Here is a 23,146-nt window from a genome sequence, read left to right on the forward strand (position 1 = left end):
CTCCTAGCAATACTGAATTTGGTATTCCTACAGAATACCTCCTATCTGCTGGAACAGGCTGCAGCCCACAGACCACACAGGAGCTTGCTTTGAACTGTGTAGTTCAGATACAGCTTTCCATTTAACTGTTCTCAGCTGGAGCAGCTCAGATACAACGTACAAGTGGCATAACTGATAGGGTAACAGGACTCTGCTTTCCTCATCATAGGACCTCGTTCCTTGCCTTCCCACACTGCCGTACGTACGCAGCAGGAGACAGGGCCTCCTGAAGTTTAATCCTGCTCTGACAGTTACTTGGTGTGCCCCCATGCAAACCAGTTACCTCCTCCGGCCTCTCCTTCCCAGTCAGTACAGCAGGGACAGTTATTTCTGCATTTCCCTGTGCTTCTCTACTTGTTCGGATGTGTAAATATTGAGCATTTACACAGTATTCCACCTCTACAGAAATACATGATGTTAATTTTGGAAATATAGCACAGCTTAAAGCTTCTGATATTAAACAAGGCCTTTATAAACAAGAGGCTGCCTCAGCACTGCCATGTTCTAAACAAGTTGGAGCATGTGTCAAATTTTATCGTCTTAAAACTTCAGCTTGTAATTGAGAAAAAAATACTAGACATGCTGAACTTTCTGAATATGCAGGAAAACTTGAAGACCCTTTCCAAGGAGCTAAGGACAGAGAAGACAGAAGCAAAGGTGAATTTGCTGTTTAGCATCATGGTGCGCAGGCACTGGGACAGGCAGCAGCCTCCAGCCTCCCCGGACAGACCTCCCGGGTGAGCCCCCTCGGCATCTCCAGCTGCACAGGCAGACCCAGGGCTCCTTCGCTGCGTAGGACGAAGCAAGCCCGGCCGCTGGGGCCTCGCCCTGAGGCCCTGAGGCCCCTCGCAGCCCCTCCCCACGACCGGGCCGCTGTCCATCCCCGCGGCGAGGGGGCCGTGAGGCGGCAGGCGGCGGCCGGGCGCTGCCTCAGCCCCCTCCCGCCGGGTGGCCCGGCGCCCGCATCACCCTGTCAGCCACCGCAGCGCCCCTGGACGGAGATCCGCTGCGTCCCCGCCCACATTTCAACGGCCTCCCCTCAACCGACCAATCACCCAACACTTCCTGCACCCCCACCAACCAATAACAGCGCTCCACGAAGGGCAGAGCCGTTGGGGCGTGTTTTGAGGCGGGCAGGCCATTGAGCGGCGGCGCCACCAGCCAATCGAGGCGCCGAACTGGCGGCGGGGTGGGCGGGCGGGCGCGCTCTCCTCCAATGGGAGAAGCGGAGCGAGGTGGGCCGGGGGCGGGGCTGGTGCGCGGTAGATAGGCGGGCGGCGGCGGCGGCGGCGCTGGGCGCGCGGACACGTGACGGAGGTGAGGGCCGCGGAGGGGAGGGGAGGTTGGGGGCGGCGGCGGCGGTCGGGGGCGCGCGGGGCTGCGGCGCTGCGGGGGGTGAGTGCGTCCACCCCCCACCCCCCCCCCGACCGCCATGGCCGGGGCAGCTCCGCGACCACCGGGCTGGGGGAGTGGGGAGTGGGCCTGCCCGCGGGGCATGCCGGGGGATTGGCGGGGTGAGACGGCGGGGCAGCCCGGGGGAGCCAGGCCTGCCGGGGGGCGCGGGGCGGGCAGGGCCCGGCGGGGCGGCGGGATGCTGCTGGGCGTTGGGTGTGGCGGGCGGCGGGGGGCTCGTGCGTGCGCCGTGGGGAGGGGGGTGCGGCGGGTCCCCCAGGAGCCGGGGCGGCAGTGCCTGGGGAGTCCCTACGGCTGGGGGCGGGCACGGGGCTGCTGCCGGCGCCGCCGGCGCCCGCTCGGCCCTGTAGGCCTCTGAGAGGCCTGGCGGGGAGCGGCGGGTCTTCTGGTAAGTTCTGGGACCTCTGGGCTGGGAGCGGCTTATGGCAGGGCCGCGGCTGGAGCGGGGCCGATGGGGCGCTTGGTTGCCCCCCACTCCCCGACGGGGTGGGACGGGGAGCTTCTGAGGAGGGAGGGAAGCGGGGGTCGGAGGTGGATGTGGGTCGGCGGGTTGGTGTGTGGTTTGGGTTTTATCTGGCTTCGTGTTGTAATGTCGGCCGCTAACGTGTCGAAATAGTCTTGAGCCACCTAAAAACGCTCGCCATAAGTAGGAAGCCCCGCGGAGCTAGCAGGGAGGTGGGTGCGGAGCATAGCGTATGGCCTGGTTCGGCCTGCGCGAGGGGAAGTGGAAGTCTCTGGAAAGGGGGAGTTCAGGGCGCAGAACTGGAGGCCCAACAGGTGGGGAAGATGTGGAAATCGGACAGTGAGGGAGGCCAAAGGTGAAGTACAGATGAGGAGACTGCAGCAGCAAGGCCTGAGAATTTTGGGGGCTTCAAACACATGCTTTGATTTTTACCCCCGGAATATCATTTGTGTTGAGTGTCTTCAAATAGCATATAAATGACATCTTAGTTCTCATTTTTGGCTGAGGATTGTATTGGGTGCTTTTAAAACAAAAACCCCACACCTTTGAATTAAAGCATGCATAGCCTATGCTTTCTTGTCTGTACTGATTCTAAAGAGTGAACTTTCACATGCAGTTTTGTGGTTGAGAACTTTCTAGGCTGTAGAAAGAGAAATGCTGCAGGTGATTTGGTTGTGAAAGGAAGCAGACATGTATTAGTAGTAGCAGTAATGGTAAAGGCCCAGACTTTATTACTATTAGTGTTAATGTAATTAATGCTGCAGTGTTTCTGTAGAGCATCGTGGAAAACTTTCTGGAACTTATTTCGAGTATGTTAGATGTCTGAAAACTGGTCTCTAGGAATGTAATATATTTCTAAATGCAGTATGTTTACTTAACATTGTCAAATAAGTATAGCTAACACACAGGTTTTATGGGACATTTTACCCACTGTGGTTTGGGTTGTTGCTAAAATATTGCAAGGAGATAGTGGAACTATAATAACATATGAGATAATACAGATAAAATAGTGGTTAAATACAGGTTGAAATATGTTATTGTAGGTTCACTCTGATGCACTTGAAATTACATCAAAAACCTCCTTACCGTTGATTTGGTCATATTACATGTGCTTATCCAAAACACTTAACAAAACTGGGAGAAGCTTTGGGTTAAACTTTGTGTTTATATTAAGTGTCAGTATTTCTAGTTTTAAAAAAATATTATGAAGGGAATACTTGTATAACTCGCAGACAACATCACAAGCTGTGTATAAGATGTGCACTGCTTCCTGGTATCAACTGCCCTACTAGGAAGGGAAGCCTAATGCAAAACAGTAAGAAAGCTTGCAGCTTCTGTTAGATTACAGCACTTCCTCCTAAGTAAATGAATAAATCCTTTACTGAGAATAGTCTGTGACTTGTACTTAGCCCTGCCTTTTACTTCCTTTTCTGGCCTTTCATTTTTCTGCCTCTAGTAGTGATGGTGGTGGCAGCCTGTTCTTGCTGGAATCAATTCTGTAACAGGGCAAACTTGAATTGATTTCTAGGCATGATGGTCTGAAAGATCTTGGGGCACCTCCAGATCTCCCCCACCTAATGTAATTTTCCTAGCAGCCCATCTGTTGTATGGTCAAAAAGCCTTGCAGTTCTTTCTTTGCTCTCCAAGGACTTCCAGTTCTGTGGGAATGATCTCTTTGCTGAGAAACGGTACATGGTGTTTTCTCCCTTACTGTATCTGCACTGTTGTATGTTACTTTAGAAACTGGCATATTTGAAATGCTTATTAAAAAACAAGCTTTGTTGCTGTCACCTTTCACACCTAATCTCTTGCCTGGTTTGTGCTCCTTAAAACCCAAACAGAAGGCAGTTTTTTCTGTGGGGCTGTTGAGGAGAGGTTTGGCTAATCCTTTCCAGGAGACTTTCCTCAAATCTTACGTAGCAGTGTATCCTAGCCACCCCCTCCTTAAAAAAAAAAGAAGGGGGGGGGGGGGGCAGACCACCCCCCCACAGAGCTCCTGCCTCTGGCCTATTGTAAGCAAGGCTGTTTGTTTAGCCTTGTCTGCTGTTCATTGAGTTACGATGTTAAAGGCAGAATCTTCACAGTGCTGGAAGTTGTCTAGCTGCAAAACTAAGCATTTAAGAGGAAAAAGTGTTGTCTGCATCATACAAATTGCTGCATATATATGAATATAATTTTATTATATCTTTCTCAGAGGGGTGGTGAGGTAACATACTGGTTGCTGAAATTATAGTGTTTGGCCACACAGTTAGTTGTTCAGCTTTGCCATAGAGTGTAGATCTCCCAAATCTGCCTAAAGACAGGTCTGTCTTAGGCAAGTGCGGATGGCAGAACTGCATGTGAAACTATGGCATTAAGCTGACTCTGCTGCCAACAGCTTAATTTCCTTTATCCTTGGCTGCTTACTTTATCTCACAGTACTTTCACTTGTCCTGCTACAACGCTTTTTGCCTTTGTGTGCTGGATTGGACTAGGGTATTGATTCAGGGTTAAAATAACATGGCAGAAGGACTTCGAGCCATCTTAAACCAGCTGCTAGTTTATCATGAGGCTGTGTAAACAGTTACCCTGACACCGCAGAGGAGCCAGGATGTGGAAGGTGAAGGGATTGTGAGATGTAGAAGAGGTTTCCTCTGCTATTCAGTAGTTCTGACTGTAAGAAACTAGTGGACTACAAAGTAGGGTAGCCAAGCCTTTGCTCAGAAACCATAAAAATCTCATTTGAGAGGGAAAATGAGTATTTGTGCCTCAGCCTTTCTGTTCTTGTCTCATCGCATTTTTTTTGTGTTGTGACAAATTTCTTTACTTTTGTGCCTTTAAATTTTTCTTCCATAGTTCTTGCCTTGCATGAGGACGCATTGTGCTTGTTTTTACTGGTGTGCTTCCACTGTAAATACCATACTGAAATCCAGTATTTGGAGCACAAGACTTTGTGAGCAAATTTTGCTCTTCCTGTATTTAAGTTGTTCAGCTGTCACTGCAGGTGCTGCTGAAATAGAAACCACTGATGCTCTTCCACTTAAATTGCTGAGGTGTAGTTCATAGTAAGTGACTTATTTTCAGTAAGACCCATTTCCTCTGACTTAATTCTTCTTAAAAAATGTAAGTAGTAAACTAGATAGCCAGTAGCAATTCAAATGTAGTTACACATTCTGAAATATGCAGTGTTAAGAACTGGCTTGATGAACCACTCAATAGATTAGTAACCAAGGAGATGATTAAACTGGTTTTGCAGGCTCTGTTTGACCTGACAGGGAAGTTACTTTCTAAATAGTATGTTCTGGAAGTATGACAGCAAAGCACTTAAACATCCTTTGTGTGGGCCCTTTCACCGTCTGTACTCCCGAGGACATGTGTGTTAGAGAGAGTGGTGAGAACTCTCTGCTGTGTGGGTCAAGTGTTTCCAGTGTCATGCCAATAATTAAGAACTTTCCCCTTTATGCCCAGTGAAAAAGGAATTCTAAATAAAAATAAAACTCTGAAGCTGCATGACTTCCTTGAAAGCCTTGAAATCCAAAGGTAGCAATCCCTTAGCCCTACGTTTTAAGAGTGCCACTTCTATGGCAAGAGGCTGATCCTGTCTCTGAATCTCACTCCAATTTGGTTTAGTTCTTACTTTGTAAAAAGTAAAGTCTGTGTACTGCAGCTGTTCCAGGTGTCTGTTTTCAGTGCTCTGCTATAGCTCCTGTAAATTCCAGGGGAAAATGCTTCGGCCTTTTGACAATCAGGTGAACAGTGCTTAAATGTCAGCTATAAATTTCCTAGTGTAGAAGCTGGCTGTGGACAGACGCACAGACAGAGAACAAGTGATTTGTTAGCCCTGGCAGTCTCGAACTCTTTTCGTAGGTAGTCCTTTGGTATTATACTGCAGTAGTTTTCCCTTTGACCCAAGTGGCATGCCAATGTCTATAAGTGTCTGAAGACCTTATTAAAAAAAAAAAAAGGAGATGAAGTTTTAGTCATCTCTGACTTGAAATGTTGTTATGGTGAAAATGAGGGTTGTACTGAAGTAGAATGGAGACGTCAGAAGCTCTTGCCTGTTATGAAAAGGTTCCTTTGTTAAAGGTTTTTGGCAGTTGCATGATGAGAAATACACTAACCTTCAGAAATATTACACAATTAAACCTAAAGAAGGGAAGTGCAGGCAGTCAAAAATGGCTAATGATGATAATTGCTTGGAAATTGGACACTTCTTCAAGGGAGAAATCTGATCATAATAGAGTAGGTGGCTCAGTGTGTCTGAAGGTTCGACACATTTTAGATGGCTAATTGAACACCTGTAGTTGCTAGCAACTTAAAGCTCCACTGAGAAAATGGTTTATGTGTGTTCTGTATAAAACCTGAGTTTCTTCTCTCCCCCTCCCCTCCCTTCCCTTTCTATCTTCTATTTAGGAATAACCTAATTTACTAAGGCATAATCATGTTTATGTTGTGTCCCTAAGGATTGTGTGAAGTTGAGATTTTCTCCTGTAGCAGTACATCCGTTATGGATAGAAGTTGCTTTTTAAATATCAAAATCGTGTGCTTCACTTAAATTGCTCTTCTGAGAACATAATGTCTTTTACTTCTTATGATTTAGTTACTTTGTATATTGTTACAGATTAACAGAATAAGGAGCTTGGCACTACCACTGGCAGTTGCAGGAGATGCTACCAGTCGGTACTCAAGGTGTATGAATGGTAGCTTATGTTGAATTTGGGACTGATTTAATATGTAGGAGGTGTCCTAAACAGCTTTCTGTAGGGATATAAACTTGTGAATACTGCTTGCCAGTGATTATAAAGAGGCAAGGACATGAAACTGGATTAGTTTATCTTCATGCTTTTAGCTTTCTGGGTTTTTTGGGAGGAAGAAAAAAGCAGCTTGCTTGGGAACTTTAACAGATAGTACTTCTGCCTTGAAATGAAGTTCAGTGAGGCCTCAAATTCAGACAGAGCATTAACTGATAAATGTAGACCTACTGGGTAGATACCTGTGGTTGTATCAGGAACACAGACGTGCAGAGTGGCATAGCTTCTGTCCCTGCTGTATGGGTCACTGGTAGAATTGTCTGGTTTCACTACGATGCATTGACAGAAGAATTTCTGGAGTAACCTTGCCTGCAGTATGAGGCTATGAGGCTTTGCCACTTACGTGCTAGCATTTACCAAAGTTCATTTGCTGCTGACAAATATTTCCAAAGGGTTGCAGTTGGGGTGGGATTGTGAAGTAGGTAATTATTACATATGGAGTCAGTATACTGGCATGAAAGTTACGGGGGATGATTTAATTCTTTCACCAAAACTTTATTGCTGGTTGGCTAGTGGTGAGATTACTTAAGGGATTACTTGCATGCTAAATCATTAATATCCTTTGCACAGGCTTGGGAGGAGGTATGCAGAAACTTCTTCCTCTTAGAAGGAGAGGAGAGAATTGGCTTATTTTTAACCTTGCTGTAATTTTAAGATTAATTTCCTTGTATCGCTTTCCAAATCATGAAGTAGTCGTTCTAGCTGCATAATATAATTTGAAAGCAGTTCTAAAACTTGGACTAAATTCTTCCTGAATTTAGCTCTGTTACAAATGTATTTGGTAAGGCACTGTTGGTAACGTAAGACAAAATTCAGCCCTTCCCTTGGAAAGGTGTCCGCGTGCCATCTCATCTGGAGCTGCTTCAGTCACGCAGGACACATCCAGAGCTCTAAAGATCACTTTTTCAAATGAAGTTTCAGGCTCTTGTTTTCTGTACTGTTTTTACGCTGGTGGGTGCGAGTTATTCAGAGAACATGCTACCTGTGTTATCCCACCTGTGCAAGAGGAACTTGAACTTCCAAGGATACTGATGTTTCCTTGACAGTTTTCACTCCTTGGTTTTGTATTGTGGTTCCCACATTAGTAATAAGAGCTATGAGCTGCTCTGAGGTCTGTAACCGTTTTCAATTTTGGCTGTAGGCTGTGCATTAAGCAAACAAGGTTTGCTCGTATGTAACAACACTTGAAAGTTTTTGTCAGCCGTTCATGCTGTGAATAGTGTCCTTTTGGCTCAGAGGTGTTTTGGTGCAGTTGCCTGAATTGTGAGGGGGGGAGGGATGTGAGCATGCATTTAGACCATAATCCTCAAGGCCATCACTATTGTTAGAAAACTGGCTGCAATTGCATGTTGCTGTAGTGACAAACTGGATGTGACCTCAGCACAAGTCTTTAAAATACAGTTTTGTTGTAGTTATAAAACATCCCCTCTGTCATTAGGAGTAAGTTAAAGAATAATCTAAGAATGGTAGATCATGGTATGCAATGTAGTTTTGCAGTATGGGATAGACCTGATAAGCCTTTAAACCTGTAAATTCTTTTAGTTGCCTAAACATGCTTTGGAAAGTTGAAAGTTTGTTTCCTAGCATGACCTTATGCCCCTACAGGCACTATTAACTCTTCATGAGTTATGTTTGTAAGTATACAGGGCTACAGCCTGAGGCGGGAGTGTAAGGGAAGGAGGCAGAAGTATAAAACCAGTGTTTGGTTTTATACTTGCTTTCAAAAAAGTACTAGTCTCAGTTACAACTCTGGTTTTGGAAGAAAAATTTGGGATGTGATTCAAAGGAGAAAAGGTGAGCAAGGCAGAGGTTGTTTTTGTGGGTTTTTTGGGGGGCAAATAAAACTGAGCAGCATGCTAGGAGCATTGCCTTCTGTATCAACCTAAAGGTGCAGTGGTCTTGTAGTTTTTCTAGCAAGAAAGTAAAATTGAAACCCATTTTACTTACAAGATCTTTTGAGCTACAGTTTGCCAAGGTCTACCGTATTTTAGGTGTGACAATGTGCTGGCCACCTTACAAATTAGTCGAAATGTGGTATTTTAATTCTGTAAAGCCTCTGTTAACAGATATTCTTTTTCTTTGGTCATCCTGTTAAATTAGAGATCGAAAGAGGGGAATCAAATCAACTGTCTGTTAAACAGTAAGAAATTTTCTCCTGGGTCTGCCTCAGTAGCCTCAACTGCTTGTAGACATCTGCCAGTAGTATCCATGACGGCTGGCAGTAATTCCAGAATAAAACCTGGGGAAGGGGACTGATGAATGAAAATGCCAGTGTCCCACAGTTGAAAGGACAAAAAATATTGAACAGGTGATAGAGGACTGATTAGTCTCTGCTTGAAAGAGCTAGCTAATTGTATTTTAATTCCTGAACTGAATGGAAATTTCAGTTTCTGCACGCTGCATTTAAAGACCTTCGTAAGCAAGAAATAGGTTTTCTGTTTAGGCTTTTGCAGGTACATAGGTTGTGGCGTTGAGCAGAATAGCACACACATCTGCGCATGGACTGTGGCAGTGCAAGAGCAAAATTATGAGACTTCTGCAGCATGATTTGCAGAACTTGCACACGTGGTCCTCCACTCAGTTAACATCTGTTTTGTGTTAAATATTTTATCTTTATATTGTATTCCTCTCCAGCTTTTAGAGCTGTCTCAACCAGCCAGATGCAGTAAGTAAGAGCTGAAAAGATAAGGTTGCACTTTTCTTTCAGTGGTATGACTAGGCACTTCACCAGTTGTCTCGGATGCTTGGTTTTGTACTAAGAAGCAATGGTTCACTCTGTGTGCTGCACTGGCTTTACCTCTTTGCCTTGTCTTATTTATTCAGATCATGGAGCTGAAATGGCTACTGTATGTGACCCTGCTCACTCTTGGGACTCTTGCTGTCCAGGGACATGATGTGGATGATGACAATGATGGTGATGATGTAGTTGATATTGAGGATGACTTGGATGATGGCATTGAGGATGTAGAAGAGTCAAAGCCTGAAACGAGCACTCCCCCTCCAACTCCAAAGGTTTGGCATGGAATTTTTTTTAAAAATTGAATTACAGCTTGTGTTGTGGTTAATGTAAGTCTGATCAGAGTTGTCTGTATTTTGCTAACATTTAATATGTTGTCATGTTATTAAAGATGTTATCTGGGAGTAGGGCTTGGAATTAAGCCTAGCTGCTTCGTTCCTGTTCTCATGTCCCACACGTTCTTCCTGAAAACTTAGATCCACCCTTGAAATCTGTGATGTGATTATCAGGAGTTAATGCTAATGTTTCCAGCTAGATACATACTTTAGTTTTAGTTACAGACAAGAGCACAATGGCTTGGCACAAGCAGCAATATTTATGTAACTTCTGTATTTATGCTGCAAGGGTTTTCCAGGTAAGCTGTACTTGAGTGTAGAGGGGGAACGTGAGCTGTATATGTCTGTATTTCTTTAGAGTAGACAGTGTGCCTTGAAAGGTGCATAATGCCTCTCTTCTCCAATAGGTTACCTACAGGGCCCCAGTCCCAACCGGTGAGGTGTATTTTGCGGAGTCCTTTGATAAAGGAACTCTGGATGGGTGAGTATAATCTGAAGGATGATTCAGTATAGCAAATAATTAAAAATTTTGATGAAAGGCAATGAAGCCCTCACTAGAGCCTGTGTTGTTCAAAATTGAATCAAAGGGCAGTGGTTGGTGAGGATTACAGCAGTGACTCTGAGGCTGGCTGTTAAAGTACTGAGCTAAACTAGTATTTCCTTAAGTTCTAGTAACAGGGGGGAGGTGAGCCACACACGTGATGTTTTAATCTTCATCTGGCTTTTCACTTTCTTCAGGTAATGTGAGGATGGTGAGGTACTACTTTTATTTTTTACATGAGCAAGACACTGAGGCCATGATCCTACTTTGGGGATGGGGTAGGAAGTGGCAAATGCAGAAAACTTTGCAGGCCTGGAGATAGAACTCCTCAGGTGATCAAGCCACTGAGGTGTAGTCATAGGACAGCAAGGGTTATCTTATCTTAAGGGCAGGGGTTTTAGTGGGGGGGGGGGGAAGTATGTTTTTCTGACCATTGTATGTCTGTCTTCTAGATGGATCCTTTCCAGAGCAAAAAAAGATGATACGGATGATGAGATTGCCAAATATGATGGTGAGTTCAACGCAGGTTTTGGATGATAAAAGATTCTGATGTCTTCTGTCAAACCTGAAGAAGAGGTGCAAGCCTTTGTTTTCTGTTTCCCAGTTAAAATTATATTCACTGAAGAAAATGGGAGGAGTGTTTATTTATATACCTGGCTAAGAATATAAAGTGTAGTTCTGATTTAGACAAAATATCCACTTGGAGGTTTTAAAATAATTTTTAGTGAAGATGTTATGCTAATAACTTGATACGGTATTCTGTAGGGTGTTATTTAAGAATGCTGACTATCTTGTTCAAAATTAGGCTAAACAGAGACTGTCTTGAACAAGTTTTGATAATGTTTGGTTAATTTTCTCTCCAGGTAAATGGGAAGTCCAAGACATGAAGGACACTAAGCTTCCAGGAGACAAAGGACTTGTATTGGTAACCCGAGCCAAGCACCATGCAATTTCATCCAAACTTTCAAAGCCTTTTGTATTTGATACCAAACCCCTTATTATACAGTAAGTAAAGGATAACGTAGTGTTCTGTTATTTCAAGGGTGACATGACAGCAGGCTGAGGTTAATTCCATAACTGAGCTTTTGTTGACTGGGGGTCTAGATGACACAAGATCCTGTAACCTATTATTATATTGTTTAAGTAAGAGTAAAATAGCAACCCATATTCCCAAAGTGGGAAGTTAGGAACAGCATGGGTCCCTCTGAAGCCTGAAAAGGAAAGAAGTCTATGAAAACTAGACTTGGTAACCTGTCTTAGGACTTCAATTAACTTGATTTAATTGTAGTAACAAGGTCAGGGAACTGACTTTTGTACTGCTAATTGTGAACGTCCTTGTTCTTTTGGAGAAAAGCTGGTCTGTATGTAGGTCAGTGCACTTCCTAATGCAGTAAACTGCCCCCTGTTTCCAAGGTGGAGTGGACAGAGTGGTAAAGATGCACTCATTTCCTCCTTCCTTTGTCTTAGTTCATCTGTCGTGGAAGATGAACAGCTTGCCTAGCTCTATTTGGCCGTGACTGATGTAGAGGAATCTACTTGCATGTATGTTAGACTAGCAAGAAGGGAAAAAAAATCATTCAGTGAGAACAGTTGAATTGTGGATTATTACCTACTTTGTCAGTTTTAAACAGAGAGTAAGCTAATTGGCATTTGCACAAGATAATGAATTGGTCACTTTGCTTTGCATGACTGTTTTGTTTTGGCTCAAAATACAAGGCTAAAAATAAATCCCAGTGGTCATCTACTCCAGCTGCTGGCATTGAGAGAAGATCAAGCATACTTAGCCTATTCCTGACAGAGATGTTTTGCCTTTTTCAGACTCCTTGGCATCCCTAAATATACTGTTGTATGCTTATAACCGTAAAGGGGCTTCTCCTAGGATCCAATTGTTGTTGCTTTGGTAGTCTTGCAAATTGAGCTGTCTGTCTGCCATAGTAGTTGTGGGGAAAATAATTGGCTTGCCTTAATCTCTGTTGCAGTGTCTTACGTATTGGTAAGCTTTTTTTCCTTCTCTCTACTTCTAGACCAGCACTCAATTCCTTTAATCTTTTCTGTCAGGTTATGTCTTCTAAAGCCTCAATTTTTCTTGTTTCTCAGGCCCTTATGAGTATTTGCTTAGTCCTTAGAGTGCAGCATGTGTTTTTAATATTCACTGGACATGTGATATAAAGCAAACAACAACAAAAGTCTTGCTCTTAATTTGTACTTGAAAATTGTAATTGTGTATTACAGAAGTAATTTTTCCTCATGTATAACATGTTCTCCCCTTCTCTGTCCAAAACTAAAATTAGGTATGAAGTAAACTTCCAAAACGGAATAGAGTGTGGCGGGGCCTATGTGAAACTGCTTTCAAAAACCCCTGAATTGAACCTGGTGAGTAATGCTGCTACTTTGAATATTAGCCATGAAAGAAAACTTCTTTCATTTTGCTTCTTCATGAAGAAACCTCTTCAGTAAAGGTAGTGGGGCATATTTAGGGCTGATCTCCAAAGTACTTTGCACTTAGCAGTTTCTGGCCTCTTCAGTGAAAACTGTGGAGTTTCCTAGTAGCTGAGGAGTTCTAGACCTTTGCTAAAGTCTGCAATACTTCAGATTTCCCTAGGTTCTATGACCACAGAGGAGGTATCTTATGAGAGTAGCCAGTGTATGAGGCAGCTTCTCAGGAAGCTGTTGCTCAGAAGGAAGATAACCATGTTTCATCTTCTAAAACAGGCTAATGCAGAAAACTAAAAATATATCTTGCATTTATTGCCTTGTCTTTGACATGTGAACCCACTTGTGAGTTACTGGGAATATTTAAAATAAGAGTCTTGAGAGGTTGGACTGGGTACAACCTTATATGTTCAGCTGCACACACTAGCTATACAGAACCATTTGCTTCATAAATGACCCTTGAATGCATTGTCTTAGAAGTGTGGTCAATGGAAAAGACCATGCTACAACTCCTGAGGATTAAGAATAATTTCCTCTCTTCTCAGTGATTCTTCTACCTAAAGCGGTTTAGCCTATTCGGACAAAGCTTAACTGCTGGGTCACCTTGCATAGGCTTGTGTAGCCTCTGGGTTTTCTTTAGCTGTCTTCCTAGACTATATAGGAAGTACCTTTTATGACTTGTTACCCATCCTTCTCCTTTCCTTCTGCAGTCTCATTGGAGTTGTATTATTAATACAGATTCCAAATTATTTAAAAAGGACACCCAAAAGACTACTTGACTGTCTAACCAGTTTCATATGTGCATTGAATTTTAAGATAACATTAGCAAGAACAAATAGACTTGCTTGCAGTGTTCAAAGGTGAGATTATTATATCCAGTTAGCTCTTGGATTGAGACAGTACACCAGTTTATAAGTATGTAAACTAAATAAAACTTGGCCTCACTTTTAATGCTGCTTATCACTTTGTATGGAAGAAGTTCACTGGACTAGCTAGTAGTTCGTTATTACCAGTAACTGATACTTCTATATCGATAGCTTTTAAAATCCTTTATTGTGATGTAGAGGTATACTTAAACATTGTGGTTGTCACTTACACTTTTTGATCACATTTGAATAGCTGCTGTTTTCCATCTGGAAAGTGGAGACCAAAGGTGCAAAATCAAGTAGCTGGGATGATTGTCGAGTTTTCTCTAGAGGCTCATATTCATCATACAAGCTTTAGCGTGGGTACTTCACTGGCTTGATATCCAAGTTGCAGAATAACTTCTACTGAATTGAGAGTTCTTATGCTAAGCAGTGACTTAATTTGTGTTTCAAAATAATGGAATGAAGTTTTGCATTGTTTATAAAGGATCAGTTCCATGACAAAACTCCATATACAATCATGTTTGGCCCTGACAAATGTGGAGAGGACTATAAATTGCACTTCATCTTCCGGCACAAAAACCCAAAGACTGGCAAATATGAGGAGAAGCATGCAAAGCGTCCAGATGCAGACCTGAAGACTTACTTTACTGATAAGAAGACTCATCTTTATACTCTGGGTACGGTGACTGTTAACTATGCATGTTAATAACTACTACGATGTTTCCTGAATCAAAAGCTCATAAAATGAGCCAGATGAACAACTGAGTATGTGTCAACACACCATACAACTAAAACCCACTTGAAAGCTCTGAATGCAAAAACTCATCTTATTATACAAAGGCTTATTTCTTCCTTGCAAGAAGTCTTGCTTCATGCAAGAAAGGTCATGAGACCTTGAACTTAATAGTTAAAGGAGAACTGAATTTCAGAGCAGTCATGCATAACTTGATATGCTAAGTATATTCAAAATAATTATCAACATTTATAAACTGCTTGAATGCTGCCCCCTAGTAATTTGGGGTATACTAGGATTTAGATTTAGAGGGGTAGTCTTTTTTTTCTTGCTGCTTTCATGGTACCAAACAACCTCAGTGGTTCTTCAAGTACAGTGTCTGGTCTGGTATATTAGCTAAGACTAAAACCTTTCAGGGAATACTCGGGAGGCTCTCTCTAGCTTTTCCTACTACAGAGGCAGCAATGGATAAAGGAGTGAGATTAAAATCTTGTGAGTTGGTAGTAGGGAGTCTTATTCTTGAGTAGAATGTGAATACATACATTCTTACTACTAAAGCACTACTTTGCCAAAGTCAACTTGCTGTGGTAACTGGTAAATCGATCTACAAGCTTCTTTGAGCTTTTAGGATATTTGAAGTAGGACTTGTGCAATGAGTCTTCTTTCTCACAAGGTGAGATGTGGTACATCATCGCTAGTTATACTTTGGCATATGGAGAAAGTTTCTTAATTTTTTAAAACAGTTGCTGGGTAGGTGGTAGCCTGGATTGCTGAAGTTGTAGTCATACAGTGGGGATGAGTGATACTTTACGATGCATGGTTTGTATCATATAAGTAATGGCTGCATCAACTTTTTTCCTTTCAGTCTTGAATCCTGATAATAGTTTTGAAATACTGGTTGATCAAACGGTTGTCAACAGTGGGAATTTGCTAAATGATATGTCTCCTCCTGTGAATCCACCTCGAGAGATTGAGGATCCGAATGACCAGAAGCCCGAGGACTGGGATGAGAGGCCAAAAATCCCAGACCCAGATGCTGTTAAACCAGATGACTGGTAAGCTGTTGGAGGGGTAGAATTGAGGGAGGCCTTGACCTGATAATTAGGTCCTGATCAAAAAATCTTTCTCAAATGACTTATAGAAGGTTTTGAGTCTCACCCTTGTAATCAAAACACAATCAGTTTAGGCATCTGAGCAGCAGTTTGGTAGACAAAGGCAGACAGGATCTATCTCTTCTGGGAATTACTGTTTAGTGCTCCTTTTACTGTGCTGGCCACAGATAAAGGCTTTACTGAAACAGCTATGCTAGCTGATGCTTTCATCCTTGGTGAGATCAAAAGATAAGCTGCAGAAGGTATAACTGTAAGATGTTTGTAGTTGTTTGTGTACTGCATGGTTACAAGTGACTGAAATATCTGAAGTTCTAAATCAGAAACTGATTCTGGGTTTCTGTCTTTGAACCTATGCTTTGTGAACCATGGACTCCATTTCAAGCTCAAATGCGTGTTTGCAGTGACTGCTAAGATATGGGATTTACTGTAATATGCCGCTTCTAGGTTGGGCTTAAAAAATAAGTAGTATTGCCTTGCAGTTGGCACCATGACTGTGCCATGAAGCACGTGTATAGGTAACAGATTGCAAGGCAGTGGTGTTACACTTACCCTATCCGAGGTGAAGCTGGCTGGTTGTCTAGATCAATGGACTTGTTCAGAGTCTGTAGAATCATGCCTTGGGGTTAAGAACTTTTATGTGTTTTGTGTGTTAATACATAATATTCTGTTCTGAAGGGATGAGGATGCTCCTGCAAAGATTGCTGATGAAAATGCTGTGAAACCAGAGGGCTGGCTGGATGATGAGCCAGAATATGTAGCGGACCCTGATGCCGAGAAGCCTGAAGATTGGTATGTTTACTGCCTGATGCAAATCACAGCAAATAGTTCATGGCTTTGGTACTGGCTTTTACAGGTATAAGAATAGCTAGTTCATTGTTGCTTGCTAACAAAGCCGTTGGTTCAGGCTATCTTGCTTCAAAAGTAGAAGGCAGAGTTGATCTGAGGAGTCTTGTGTTCTTGCGTTCACCTGCACACTTTTCAATTGTTCTGTTCTGTAGTTGTAAGCTGAACAGGGCAGGGATGGTCATCTTGCAGTTGTACCATACTTGGAAGGGGCAGTGGGGGAGGCTGTGCTCAGGGTCTGGCTTTTGTTGAGCTTCTGTGCTTCCAAGCTGCTACTTGAAATCCTCATTCCTTCTGCAGAGTCTTTACCTACAGACCAATGCTGTAGAAAGTTTCAGTATCTCCATTTTATGGTAGGAATTTTAACTTTCCCAGAAATCGGACATTGTCTAAGTCTTATTCTGTATAAAGACAAGGGCGGACTTCAAAACTGAATTTCCCTTTTCAGGGATGAGGATATGGATGGTGAATGGGAGGCACCTCAGATTGCAAATCCTAAATGTGAGACAGCCCCTGGTTGTGGTACCTGGCAGCGACCAATGATTGACAATCCAAACTACAAAGGCAAATGGAAGCCTCCTATGATTGATAATGTGAACTATCAGGTTGGTGTTTTCATTGCTTAATGAAATGGTTAAGAAATTTCATTGCTTAAGAAATTCTGGCCAATGCAGCACTTCTCTTACAAAAACCAGAATGATTTAGATTCAGCAGTTGTAATTAAGAATACAAATACGGTAATGGTTGTACTGTGTTTCAAGTGGACATGTTCAAAGTGCTTTCTTACTTGGCTTCGCTTCTGTGTAGCACAAATGAAAACTGATTCCCCAAACCTCACGGGTTGCACCCATAGACATTGTAATTAAGTGCAATGGATTGGTCTTTCAGTTCAAAATGGGCTGAAAACTAAAAATTGTATTATAGCGGGTGAGGCTGAATGTCTTTTGTCATTCCTAGGGCATATGGAAACCTAGGAAGATCCCAAACCCAGATTTCTTTGAAGACTTGGAACCTTTCAAGATGACTCCTTTCAGTGCTGTGGGACTTGAGCTATGGTCAATGACTTCTGACATCTTTTTTGACAACTTTATTATCTGTACTGAAAGAGCTGTGGCTGATGATTGGGCCAATGATGGATGGGGACTGAAAAAGGCAGCTGACGGTGCTGCAGAGGTGAGAAATAAAGGTTTAGTTGTGTGCTTCTGACTGGAAGAGTAGGAGCATTGCTGCTGTGTTCTCCCATAGACTTTAATATAGATCTATATGTACCAAGGCTAGCACTTATGATAAACCAAATTGGAACCTCAATTCCTAATTACAATATAGTAATGGTTGCCATAAGTAGCAATGAGTACTCACTGCTCTTTGTGAGGTTTTTGCACTGACAATTGGACTGTTAACTTTAGCCTAATTCTTCATTTGTAAACTATGGAAAAAGTACTTGTGCAGGTCAGCTTTGATTTTTTTTTTTTTTTTTTTTCCTGAGGTATGAAATGTAATGTTCAAAGTTGGAAAAAGCCTATTTTGAAAATTCTGTTGCTTGAACTTCACTGCCACAACTTGCTGTATGGGATGAAACTTGATGGTTCTTTTTATCTTACAGCCTGGTGTTGTGGGCCAGATGATGGCAGCTGCTGAAGAGCGTCCCTGGCTTTGGGTAGTCTATATCCTCACTGTGGCTTTGCCAGTGTTCCTTGTTGTCCTTTTCTGCTGTTCTGGAAAGGTATGCATTTCCTCTGATAATAAGCAGTATAATCTTTAAAAAGAGATCCAGCAAAATGTGCCTTAACATCACAAATAATTGCATGGTTTTGACAATTTTTTTTAGAAACAGCCAAGTGCTGCAGAATACAAAAAGACTGATGCTCCTCAGCCTGATGTGATGGATGAGGAGAAAGAGGAAGAAAAAGACAAAGCAGTCAAGGAAGAGGAGGAAGAGGAGGAGGAGGAGGAAGCAAATGAGGAAAAGCTAGGTAGGTAAACCAGATAATCTTGAATCAGTTTGAGTTTTCTCTCTGATAGAATAAAACAGCAGGATTGGCAGACATGGATTAAAGCAAACAGTGAATTGAAAGTAAGTCTTAATGAAAAGAGAATGAGGGTTGTTTTTCTTTTATTTCCCTTAGAAGAGAAGCAGAAAAGTGATGCTGATATAGGAAGTGCTAGTCAAGAGGAGGAGGAAGAGGAGGAGGAAGAGGACAGGAAACCTGCATCAGAGGTGAGTGCTTCATCTTTGAGGGAAGCCTTGTGCATTTTTTTCCTTAAGTCATGTAGAACAAGCCCTACTAAAGTGTTTAAAAGTAAACCTGGCTCATGTGATACTCCCTCCCAGTGTCAGAACTTTGGAAAACTTAATCACCCTGCAGAATAGGAATTGCTATGGCCAACTTCAGCAGAGCCGTGCACCTTCCTAAAGGTACTACCATAGACCCTGCATTGTGAGAGGAGTGGGACTGTGTGGAATGCGTCATCTCCAGGCAAAAAGCTTATTCAGCTTTGTATGCAGTCAGGATGTGACCTCTTAAGTACTCCACACTGATATAATGGCTGACTTAAAAATGGGTGGAGTGTTGCTTGAAGTTAAAGGGATTCTCACAGCAGCAGCAGCTGTTGAGTACTCTCAGCAAATAGTGTACATCCGTTGTGAAAAGAAGGATTTGTGTGTTTGCCAGGTATAGAAAGAAAGGGTAGTAACAGCAGTAGGTCTTTTCAAAAATTAAATCCTAACATAAAAGTGAAAGTAGATTATTCTTTGTAGGTTTGCTCAAAATTGTTTTTAAGGGTATTCTTAGATTTTATTTCCTTGATGTTTACACAAATTACTTTCTTGCAGGAGGAGGAAACTGTGAATAGATCACCCAGAAACAGAAAGCCAAGGAAAGATTGAAAAAAGTCATAAGAACTTGATCTGTGATTTTTTTTTTTTTCAAACATGGTTCTGGGAGAGGACCTTGGACACCTTACATTGAAACTTGGACAAACCTCAAGATTTCACCATCCACAGGTTCCAGTCACACTATCCAATGTAATGGAGTGTCTAGCAGTAAAATACTTGCAGTCATCTGTTTTAAAGAACATCATTCCTGTAGAAAGAATGCATTTAATATAATGGGCTGTGGATTTTGGAATGTAACATAACTAACCTTTTCATTTTTTGTTTTAAATATTCTTTTCTGTTTTTCAGTAGATTGGTAGAACTTTTCCGGTCTCAAACCTTGGCTTAATTTAATATATTAATTAGTGAAAAATAACAATGAATCTTGAAAGTGTTAGGTGATAAATGCAGTTTTATAACTAGTTTTTTTTACAAATATGTAAATTCCTGAATGCACCAATGTCTTTATATCCCTTAAAATTTGATATTTGTTTAAAGAAAAGTTGTCAGTGTATTTGACAACCCCTCTGCCCTCAAAATTAAAGAAAACTGGGGGGATGTATGGGGAAACCAGTAGTGAAACTCTCTAATCAATCAACTTCATTCTTTTGGAGGGAGGGGAAAGAGGAAGAAGGGGTGGAAGGAAGGGGTTAGTCAGTCTATAGAATATGCATACTGTGCATGGCTAAAGCCCTGTTAAGTGTTGACAAATGATCTAGGATTTGGAGTGGGTCATCTTAATGTGGCGTTTAATCCTGCAGACCTTGCAGACAATGGATTTTGTTAGTTCTTGAACTCTTTTTGTAAAGCTAATGGGTTGTTGGGGGGGGGGGGGGGGGTTAGACTGCTTCTCCCTTTCCCCTCTGTTCAGCCACTGATGCTTTCTTTCTCTGTGACTATACAGCTTTTTCTGAGTGCAGCTTTGCCTCAGTTGCTGAAGCGCTTCATGTTCAGCTCATTGTCAAACTCTGTTTTTATAGCTAGGCCTACTCCTTTCCAGGGTCCAAACACTGGATAGGACAGTGTCCCATATCTTCTCACTGTTATCACTATTTGTCTACTCCTGTAGAAATGGGGGAGGTAGTCAGGTAGACAAGTTGAACTGAGTATTAAGGGAAAAAAAAACAAACAACCAACCAAGATGTCAGTATTGTAGGTGGGCAAGGAGCATGTGGAATATCTTAACTGGTATGTGAAACTGTTTTAAGTCTTTTATCTGCTCTTCATGTAACAAATGCATCCTAAATTATATTGTGAATGTTAGGGAGTTCCAATTCCAGCTGAATAAATTTTTTTAAAGTGTTGAGTCTACCATACTATACTGTTTCAAACACTTTTTTTGTGGAATGCAGGTGATCACTACAAGAGCATACCTCTGAGGGTGAAATCTATGTAACTTCATTACACTGTACCAAATATGTTGGCGTTTGGATGTCTATATAGATAAACTTTTGCCTTTGTTTAGAGTGGAATTAAATGTTCTGAAATTACTCTTCTTGCACTGAATTTAAACACTCCAGTGTTGTTTGGTCATAGCATAGGTATAGTGTGGGGAATAATTCCCAGGGGCTGTGGGGAGGGAAGTGTTCCAATTACCTTGCAAACAATCTAACCAATTACTAAAAGACTCTTGGTTTTTTTTGTAAAACACATTTTGCTGCCTGTCCTTATGTTGTATCCCTTGGTGGTTGTGTTTGAAATATTAGTGATCACAAATGCATAGCAGGATTTCTTGATCTTTTTGCAGTGTGCAAATAAACTATTGTAAGCAAGATACTGGAAGTAATTTCAGACTTCTGTTGGGAGCTATTGCATGTTTAGAATGCCTTTGCCTGTTGAACACCTGGTAAATACTGCTCCTTGTTGCAAAAATAGCTTATACTCTGACATGGAAGATGTCATAGCTTAAGCATTGCTACTAGCTTGTTCTCAGGACTGTATTTTTATCAAGGAGCAGCTGCTATTTATGACTCTCAGTCCTTTGAGATGAAGTATATGTAAATGTTAGCTGAATTGAAACCATTTGAGCACAACATAAATCTATTAATGTTTTTTTATCTTAATATGCAAATTGCCTTAAATTCCCAAACAATTCATGTGCAAAGCATCAAAAGTGAACTTAAGATCTGCTCTCAGCTTTTAAATAGTATTATAGTAAAGCTAATTGTAAATCTACATTTGCTTCTGCTAAATCTCCTGAAAAGGTCTCCTGTCTGCATGTTACGGCTTTTTTTGATACCATAGTGTATGCTTCTTAAATAATCACTACAATAAATGAAGACTTTCCAAAATGGATAGACAACTCCAAAGTTACTTTTTATCCTGCTTTCTGACTTGGGTGGCTCAGTTTAACCTCAGAATCACTCTTATTTTTTAAAGCCTTTGAGGAAAAACTAGCTATCTGCTTATCCTGAGTACTTTTAAACATAGTTGTGTTTTCGAAGTACTGAAGCTCTACCTGGTTGTAACCTGTGAACTAGATTTGGAACCGTTACAAATAACTTGAAGGTGTATTTGGACCTTTTATTGTCTGTGCCTCTTTCCAGCTTCTGGAAAGGATGCTCTGCTTAACTGAATGTGCTGCCTGAAGATGGAGGGGGGGATTCGACCGAGATGGTAAATCAAAACCAAACCCTAGGGGAGTAGGTGCAGACAGGGTCTGAAACGCAAGGCAGTAGAAATACTGAAAATGGTTTTTCTTCTGGAGTTGGTGGTCAGTAAAGGGAGTGGATAAAGATGCAGCTAACCAACTAACCTGTACCTGAAGTGCTGTTGGATGTGATCTAGCCTTCCTGCGTCTGGCTAATAGTGAATTATCACAGCTTGGGGCTGTGACCTATAAAATGCATTGTGAATGTCTGTTTAAGATTGACTCATGGGCCTGAGGAGGGATTCTTGCAAGTGCTAATTGCTAGTAGATGTACATCTCCATGGTTGTCTTTCACTCTTGCCTTACTCCTTCCTCAAAAGCAGTGCTCCGCTTAGGCTGTGGTTACGTACATGGGGCTTGTGACCACTGTTCCCCAGTTAATACCACTGTTGCCTCGTGGTTTCAAAAAGGGTTTTTTGGGGTGGTTTTTTTTTTAAGTGTTGCTGAACAAGGACTGTGATTTCATTTGCGGAAGAGACCTGTCCATTTCAAAAAGGTACCTGTAGATGCAACTTGGAAAAAAAAAAAATGTAAAAACTAATCAATAAAGAAACTTAAATCTGTTTGGCTTTGTCTAATTAGCAAAACTGCTTAAGTCTTCATCACTTCTGCTTGACTTGAGTGAGTGGGCGTGGACTAGGAACCAGCCTGAAGAAGAAGGTGAGAGATCCTGTCCCCATGAGGTGATCAGTAATTCTCTTTGCTACAGGACTGGTTTTTCCACTACCCCACAGCCGGGTGCTAGGTGAGCTCCCATTTTGACCCGAAAGAAGAGGTTCTGTAGCGCAGAGCCCTGGCTGCAGAAGCTACCTCTGCCCGGGAGCCCTTTTGGGTAAGGGCCGAACCCCGCGGGGCGCTGAGGGGCCGAGCCCGCCTCCCCTTGCAGCCGGCAGGTGGGCCGGGGCGGGCTCTGCTCCAGCGCCCTGGCTCCTGCGGGCGGGGCCGGGGGGGCTGCCGCCGCTGCCCACCCTCCCTGTCAATCACCTCTGGCTCCACCTCCAGGCGCGCCTGAATGGCTGCGCCCCCGTTGCCCCGCCCCCTCCCTGCCCGTGCCTTTTAAATGCGCCGAAGGCCGCCTCCGGAGAGCCGCCCTGCCCGCCCACGCCTCTGCCGCTTAAGTCGTGCTTCCGCGCCTTCCTATTGGCTCGGAGGGATGCCCCTCACGGCTCGTGACGTGCTACGCGACCTGACGTAGCCTACCACCCAGGAAGCTCCGCCTATTTGTTCTCAACTCGGCTCTTGCGGGGAAAAACAATTTCAAGATGGCGGCGGCGCGGATAACAATGGGGAGTCGGGGGTTCGGGCCGGCCCGT

The 23,146-nt window shown here is 42.8% G+C and overlaps 1 protein-coding gene across 1 annotated transcript; it reads left to right on the forward strand.

Annotated features, from left to right (window-relative positions):
• The first annotated feature begins 1,286 nt into the window (after positions 1–1,286).
• CANX (calnexin) lies at positions 1,287–21,478 on the forward strand. Its single transcript, XM_075509385.1, has 15 exons — positions 1,287–1,356; positions 9,529–9,717; positions 10,185–10,258; positions 10,771–10,829; positions 11,182–11,323; positions 12,610–12,691; positions 14,105–14,297; positions 15,219–15,408; positions 16,141–16,254; positions 16,757–16,913; positions 17,266–17,481; positions 17,912–18,031; positions 18,137–18,281; positions 18,435–18,526; positions 19,142–21,478. The coding sequence occupies exons 2-15, from the start codon at positions 9,532–9,534 to the stop codon at positions 19,193–19,195; spliced, it is 1,824 nt and encodes a 607-aa protein (XP_075365500.1). The 5' UTR covers positions 1,287–1,356; positions 9,529–9,531; the 3' UTR covers positions 19,196–21,478.
• The last annotated feature ends 1,668 nt before the right edge of the window (positions 21,479–23,146 follow it).

The sequence above is a fragment of the Mycteria americana genome, chromosome 8 (genome assembly GCF_035582795.1).
Source record: "Mycteria americana isolate JAX WOST 10 ecotype Jacksonville Zoo and Gardens chromosome 8, USCA_MyAme_1.0, whole genome shotgun sequence".
Taxonomy (NCBI): Eukaryota; Metazoa; Chordata; class Aves; order Ciconiiformes; family Ciconiidae; genus Mycteria; species Mycteria americana.

What these genes read in the sequence shown, in the direction of transcription:
- CANX (XM_075509385.1), top strand. Translation starts at nt 9,532, where the DNA reads ATGGAGCTGAAATGGCTACTGTATGTGACCCTGCTCACTCTTGGGACT. An exon ending in CTCCCCCTCCAACTCCAAAG is followed by an intron (nt 9,718 to 10,184) that starts GTTTGGCATGGA and finishes CTTCTCCAATAG; the next exon opens with GTTACCTACAGGGCCCCAGT. An exon ending in GACTCATCTTTATACTCTGG is followed by an intron (nt 14,298 to 15,218) that starts GTACGGTGACTG and finishes TTTTCCTTTCAG; the next exon opens with TCTTGAATCCTGATAATAGT.